The sequence below is a fragment of the Limulus polyphemus genome, unplaced genomic scaffold (genome assembly GCF_000517525.1).
Source record: "Limulus polyphemus unplaced genomic scaffold, Limulus_polyphemus-2.1.2 Scaffold2872, whole genome shotgun sequence".
In the NCBI taxonomy this organism is placed as follows: Eukaryota; Metazoa; Arthropoda; class Merostomata; order Xiphosura; family Limulidae; genus Limulus; species Limulus polyphemus.
The window spans coordinates 41,712-49,591 of record NW_013668482.1 but is presented as its reverse complement, the minus strand read 5'-3'; the positions used below and the strand labels follow the sequence as shown (position 1 = coordinate 49,591).

Below are 7,880 nucleotides of genomic sequence, written 5' to 3'. Positions count from 1 at the left end.
AGGTTTACTTAGAAATATTATTTTTGGTCTTGTATATTTCTTGAAACCATAAGGAGAGTACATGATTATTAAAAAAAAATTTGCATTTTATGGATGATAAAAAGTTTTTAGAGATTTTAAAATAATGTAATAAAACATAAAAAGTAATTAGTTTAAATATAAATACCATTTCCTAATGTAATTTTCCAAGATATTAAAGATAATAATATAAAAAACTCAATTTATCAAAAGTAACAAGTTTTATGTTTCTTAAACTACATACATTTATGAAAGTTCTTACGAAGTTTTTAACAACTTCATCCACTAGTTTTATCATTGGAATGAAATATAACAAGACTTTGGCTACGCAGAAAGTTAGTAGCCAGCAGTGATTGGGTTAAAGATTATGGCCATGTTAAATTATCAAGTAATGTTTGATTTATTTACATTTAAATATATAAAATCAAAAGCTGCAATTGTTTTTTTGTTAATAGGTGCCTTTCTTGTAAATACAGCAAGAGGAGGGCTTGTAGATGAAAATGCCCTAGCCTCTGCATTAAAAGATGGTCGAATTCGAGCAGCTGCTTTAGATGTTCATGAAAATGAACCTTTCAATGCACTTAGTGGTAAGTTCCAAACTAAACAAAATTGGAAAAATGTCTGTGTATAACTTTATATAATAATATTTTTATTAGTTTCAATGCTATCTGTTACAAAGAGATACAAGTTCCATTATTTAAAATTATCTCATGCTACTGAAAAGTTGCACTCTGGAGCCTTTGAATAAATTTCATGTATCTTTTGTATTGTGCTTTTCAATCGTAATAACTATTTATATACTTTTCCACAGTTCTTCATTGAGAAAGAAAATGAAGTTTTGTGTAATTATTATTATATAATTTTTTTGTTACAATGATGATGGCTAGCCTTTACAGACTTTTCTGTTTGCAATATGTTTATAAAATATCAGTAAGTTTGCAAAAACGTTTTTTCTTGGAAGACTACTTTTTGTAGGCTTTTTTTTTTTTTTTATCATCATCTTGGAGTGTGTGTCTATATAATTTTTTTTATATGTATATATTAGGGCCTTTAAAAGATGCACCAAACCTCATGTGTACACCTCATGCTGCCTGGTACAGTGATGCAAGCTCTACTGAACTTCGAGAAATGGCAGCTTCTGAGATAAGAAGAGCTATTGTGGGTCGCATTCCTGAATCATTACGTAACTGTGTCAATAAAGGTTATTTTGGTAGCAGCGGGTTTGGAGAAACGATCAATGGGGCAACATGCTACAACTACAACCCAATGAGTGTAGCTCATTCTACCACTATAGAGCCCTTATCCACTCCCCCTGCCATCCCCATTTCTCACTCAACACCCCATTCCACCCTTCAAGATACATCTAACCGTCTAACTCCCAAGCCAGAGAGCTCTGAGGTCCATTAGTGGCATCATTCATGCCATGAAACTACAACTTTTGATGCATCTGTGAATCTTGAAACACAAAATGGACAAACATAACCATTCTTCTTCTGTTATTGCCAGAAATGTCTGAAAACATTCAGGGCTGCGGCCGTAAAAAATAAAATAAAAAACTTGTAGAGTATCTGTGTGTGTATGTGTAATCAGATTGTTGCACCTTGTTTCCTTCATATTACACACCAACCTTTTATCTCCCTGCTGCTGGTACTGTTCACTTGTTAGGCCAGAGTTTAGATTATGTACACTCTTTTGTAATAAATAAATAAAAAAAATGCTGTCCACTTTTTCACCAAGTTACTGGAAAACAAAAAGTCAGTACACATAAAGAGCTGAGAAAACTATTACCTTCATGTTAGTCACCCCTATCCTTATACTGTGTTGAGCCAGAAATAAGCATCCTTTGTACTTGATTGTTGAACATTTATACTGAAATTTAACTGTACAAGGGTGGCTAACATGAAAAATTTTGTCTGTATTTGGTAATTTGAAGCAGTTCTCAATATGTTAAAAGCAGAAATAAAATTGTAATTAAAGGAATCTCTGCCACACTTATCACAAAATGTGTATTTTATGTGAGCTTCGATCCAAACTATTTTTCTGTGTTAAAATATATATGTGTGTGTGTGTGTGTGTATGTGGAAGGACAGGGACTAATTTGCATTAAAGTCAAAGGGAATTAATTCAGTTATTTTTTTGGTCTACTATTCCTTTTCTCTCGCTGCAGAGTGTGGCCCAGTGATTAGCATGCCAGACTATGGAGCCGAAGTTCCATGGCTTGCTTCCCATTACCGCCAGTAAAATAAAATACATGTCCTATTCAGTACTTTGGGGTTCTGGGTGCATTATATAAGTGATGGTAAAAGCCCACGAGTTCATGGTGAGTGGTGTTGACTAACTGCCTTCCCTCTAGTCTATCACTTAAATCAGGGACACCTAGTGTAGCTTTGCATCCAGTCCAACAGAACAAACATTTCATTATTACCAAAATAATTATCTATGTTGCCACACAACAGTTTGTAGTATCCAAAGTTTTTTTTTTTTAAATAGCATAACTGTATAAACAAATGCATATATTAGTTTTATATAAAATATCTAAGGTGTTTGACACAACACTAGTATACCAAATTCATATCCTATAAATTATGAGATAAACTAAATTGTTGTAAAGTTTTTTACCACTTATTTTGGGAATACATATTACAAAAATAATTTATCATTTTGGCTAAGCAAAATGATTCAGTTTGAATCTTGGTAAAGAAAGTTTTGTTAGTTGCACTTGAAAGTAAGTAATTATAATTACTTACTATTATGCACAAACTTTTTTAACACTATGTGTAACTTTGGATACATAACAAGAAATCAGTTTTTGAATGTTAGTAATTGCATGAACATTATCTTTTATCTTGTTTGAAGATCTGGGTACCTTCTTAGTTTTATTTATTCATTACAATCTGAAAATATATGAAGAACCATAACTTATTATGGAAGCTAAATATTATTTCAATAGTTTTTTTGTTTTTACATTAAAGTTCATTCTTCACAAGCATTAGGTTTCAATTAGTTTGTGTTTTGATAAAAACAAACAAAAAAAAACATTTGGGATATGAAGTTACAAAGGCTTTCCAATTTGTAATACATTTTGTGTTACATTAAAGTTGTTCTGTTCTTGATTACAAATGCTATTAAGAAGTACTGTTAAAAACTTTAGAATTACTTATACATTTGGTTAGTTGCTTAAATCTCATAATGTGCTCTAAAGTGAAAAGCATATCTAATTGTGGGATTTTTTATATTGCATTGGACTGATTGAAATATTTTACAAGTGTGTCTAGTTCCTAGTTTTAACTGTTCCTTATCAGTATTAAGAAAGTTTTTATTGTGAAGAATGGTTTTGGAATAGAATTATTTATAATTTTAAAACTGTTTGATAAGAGGCTGTTAAAAAGATTTGTAAAATATATAGAACCCAGTCTGTAAGCTAAGTAGCAAGAAATTCTTTGGAAATTTAGCCAAATTTGGTCATACCTTTGTTAGTTCTTTGGAGTAGAAAAGGAAAAAGAAGAAACTTCCTATTTCTTTCTTCTGATCTTGTACTGTAAGCGTTACATGCTTTGAGAGTATCATTCCATTCTTGATGGCTGTTCCAAGTTTTGTAAAGGGATATTTAGTAAAAAAAATTAGTTTTCATTGAGAACATTAAAATTATTAATTGTTCCTACAGTTGATAAATGTTTTGTCTGATTATGTTGTTGAAAGTACTGAAAAACATTGCTTACTCTTCTGTAACTACATAAGATGACTAAGCTTCCCTTTGACATAATTGCATTGTTTTTCCACAGTGCCTCTTTTATGAATTATTGTTTTGTTTTAGATATTTGTAATGGATGATTGTCTGTATTTATGTCTTTAATCAACAGTTTATTACTTATAACTTTGTGTAATTTGCTTTCATATGGCCACAGAACAGCTTTATGGTTTCAGTTTTTGATTTTGTTGTTTCAAAAAAAGCATATGCTTTTCAAGGAAAGCCTTTTGTTATTTGTTGCAATAAATGTTTATTTGGATGGAGAACTTTAGATTTTAGTATATTTCATAGTGATTGGCTTCTTTTCTGTGTCATCTAATATTCTATCATTGTCATATGTGTGAATTAATCAAAGAATTTGGTGGAAGTAAATAAATTTAGCACTTTTACATTCCTGTCTGTTTTTTCTTTCTTATTAATTGTCAGTTTCTTGAAAATAAAATTTACTTTCTGTTGTTCATTTGTCCTGTATTCTCAGAATCTGGTTTGTATAAGAGCACATGCCATTATAAAATCTTTAAAAAACCCATCAATCATGGCAGTACTACTGCCTCTAACTTGTTTCTGGTACTTGCATACAATACAAAACTACTCATAAAAAGTTTTTTTCTGTAATGCTCTAGCATTTAGTGTTTTCAAATATTGTTTTTACACACTAACAAGTTTATTTAATAGGAATCGCATAAAGACACTTATTATACACTTATTACAAAAAATTTAATTTCGTTTACAAACCCACTTTCTGTGATATGAAATTAATCAGTTTACAATTCTATTTCATGCATGTGAGGTTGTAATTGTAGTGTTTCAATGGATTACTCGACTTTTATCTGAAATTGTATTTAGAAGCCCAGTATAACAAATGATTGGAATTCAAAAATATTTACTTGCCTCTGCACAAAACTATTACCTCACACCACTGCCATAAAGATTCTTGTCCTAACACGAGCCTTGAAACTCCCACCTCTATACATTTTAACATGTATTGTGCCAGTCTATGATATGATCATCATTAGACTATAGTCCTCCACTAATAAATAGGTGACACATCCACCATATGCAGTAATTTCCACTGCTTTGTTCAGATGTGTTTTTCTTAGGAATTAATGACAGTTTTGTGTTTTTTAAACTTTTGTTACCATACGTAGTGTAGTTTTTCCTTCTGGTATTTTCAGTGGATTTGCTCTCACTATAGAAAACTTATCATCACTGCCTTTCTAACTCCCCTCACCTAGCTCCTACTCTCTTGGTTTCCAATCCCAGACTCTGCAGCTCTGGCAGAGAAATCTGTGTCTGGACTGACTCAATCTCTCTTTATATGCTTCAGACATATTTTCTTTTCCTTCTCACTTGCAGGAGCCATCGCTCTCATTTTCTTTTTGCATTAAAAGCCTCCTGCATTATGTACCACAAACAGATTAATTTTATTTCCAGACCACTCCCTCCCCAAAATTTGGGCTGCTTGGGAGAGTGAATGGATGTTTTCTCCAAATCACTCTCCCATCCATTCTTCTTTATTTGATTATTCCAACCCTTATTGTTGTGTTTTGTCCTCTTCAGACAGTTTGTTGTTATCTAGCTCATACTGCTCCCATATGTGGCAATCACCATCATATTTTTTTGCCATGAGAACTTTCTTCTCTTTGGGACTTATTACTTTCTATTTTTGACTGATTGAGTTCACTCCAGTTGCCATTCTTCCAAAAGACTCTAGTGAGGCAAATATTGATTACTCTTTAAAGCTCATCACCAATATTATATTTTGATGTATAAGTAAAGAGATACAAATGGTTGGTAAGGCCTCACAAGGAATTCTTTTTCCTGAAATCTGCATTGAGTGGAGGACTACAGAAAGTGTTAAGCTTATATGCTCTTGCTCCTTGTCTGCTGTTGAGATGAAGTTTTCTGCAAAACTGCTTTGGTATTTCATATTTATATTTTCTCTTCTAGGCCATACTTCACATGAAGAAAAAGTGAGCCTCAGAGGTGTACCTTCCATCACACCTAACTAGCATCTGTTGTCCTTAGTCATGATAACTCATTGCACATTCTAACAGCATGGGACATTATGTAGATGCATTTCCTGCTCAGTCCAAGCACCTCTTCAATATTCTCCCCCATGCACACTCCTCTCTCCTGTTTTTTTCTAGTGGAGTGTGAGTGAAGCCTTGCTTCCACAGTCCTATGCCACTTTGGAGGTCGATATGGTATATGTGATTCAACTAGTATAAGACTGAGTGGGCTGGAAGTGTAGTACAAGCCACCCTATTACATTATGAACCAAGCCATTCCTGGTGGTTTGGCCAGCCAAATGGGTTCTTGTGTTTTCCAATGCAGGTCTGGGATATTTTCTCCTTACACCTGATTATTCTGGTTTGTCTAATATGAAATGGCCCGAGTTGTTGCCCTAGCTTCACTACACAATCATGTTCAGCCAACTGCCTGCGAGATAATAGTCAGTTGAGCAATCATACATTTTGTCCAGCTATGGGACACTAGCACCATACAAGGGGTTATTTTGACAATATGTTTTGCTATACCACCTCTACTGGGCAAAAGCTATTCCCTACTTGAGATGGATGACGTCTCCCATTGAGTGGTGCCCCACCAGGCAACCCCCATTTTGGATGATACACTCCTTGGATTTTCCTGTTCTGATATTAAGTTATAAGAAAGCAGCTCATCTTTAAAATTTCTTTTTCTGAAGATTAACCATCTTCAATGTGGGATTATAGCTCTCTATTTTATGGAGAAGTGAATAAATATTTCTGAATTTAACATTTTCCTTACTTGAAAAGGTATTTTAGATAGATATTTGCCTCTCAAGATCCCATCCTTTCTCCCCACTTTTAATGTACTTATTTTGCCTCAGTAAAAATGAGTTTTTGTTCAAATGCTAGTACACATGGGGATTACTGCATATGGAGGATGTGTTGCCATCCTCTTACTGGTGGAAGGCTATACCTAATGATAATTAAGCTGGTGCAACACACACATTAATGCTTGTGTAGCTGGGAGCTTTGTCATGGATTGTGGCAGTGGTGCAGAGAAGTATCTATCTGAAATAAATTTTCAGTAAGAAAAATGTTAACTTCTTAGCATTATATCTATGACAAAGCAAAAATATTGTAATAAAATATTGATTACCTCCCCAAGTTAATTTTTATGCAAGTTGTTCATGTGATTTAAATTCAAGTTATTGGTCACTCAGTTAATAAGCGTGGTTTTATATCTTTAAAGTTTATGACCCTCCCTTTCAGTACGAAGTAAATACAGCAGTGGCATTCTGATAAAAATGGTGTTTGCTTAAGTTAGTTGAAGAGGTTGCAAGTCATCTTCAACATTCTTCCAACAAAGCTGTTTTCAGGGTATCTATAATATCTAGTATTGCAAGGAATGTGAAGCATTTCCCAAGGACATCCCATACGAGTTTGTCAGAATTGAAGTTTGGTATGTGTGAAAACAACTCTATTCAACCAATCTTCTTTTCAAGGAATATGTCCACCAGTTTAGCTTAAGAGGAATTGAAATTTTAACCTACTTTTGAGTCTTAATGTAGGGACATATCAGAGAACCAGTAGAAGGGCTACAGGGAGCAAGGTGGTCATTTGCCCACCCAAATTTTTTCTTGCCCCCCTCCCTCAAATTTAATCCTACATACACAGAACAAATGTATTGTGTATAACAAGAAAACATGTTTGCACGTGCACTTCCATTTTACAGGATGTTTTTTTTATTCCTTTAACCCTACTTTTTTTTTTACACTAAGGGTAAATCTGCACTAAATTATTATTGATTTAATTAAATAATGCTCAAAAGAACACAGAATAATAACATGCAAGAAGTAGAATATGTCCCATAGCTATCACAATTCTTCTGCCTTTCTAACTATGCTACAAACATCATTAGAAATTAGGCAAAGCTGGTTGATATGTTTCCCGTGAGAGCAGAAGTAAAACTGAATCCTGAAACTACACATTGTCTATTGAGAAAAAAGAAAATGAAATAATATGCTTTTTCAAAGGCAGAACCTTTGTTTTTCTATTGGGTACACATAATATAGGATTAAAAGTCAGAGAAACTATTGGCAAGTTCTGAAATGGAGGACTGACAG

At 33.3% G+C, this 7,880-nt stretch overlaps 1 protein-coding gene across 9 annotated transcripts in view; it reads left to right on the top strand.

Annotated features, from left to right (window-relative positions):
• The window catches only part of LOC106468099 (C-terminal-binding protein-like), a 49,843-nt gene extending 48,258 nt beyond the window's left edge, over nt 1-1,585 (top strand). For all 9 annotated transcript variants that reach the window (XM_013928512.2, XM_013928507.2, XM_013928509.2 and 6 more), the window contains 2 exons: nt 474-605; nt 1,064-1,585. In XM_013928512.2, the coding sequence (XP_013783966.1) occupies nt 474-605; nt 1,064-1,425 (494 nt within the window). In that variant the 3' untranslated portion in view covers nt 1,426-1,585. The remainder of the gene's footprint in view (nt 1-473; nt 606-1,063) is intronic.
• The last annotated feature ends 6,295 nt before the right edge of the window (nt 1,586-7,880 follow it).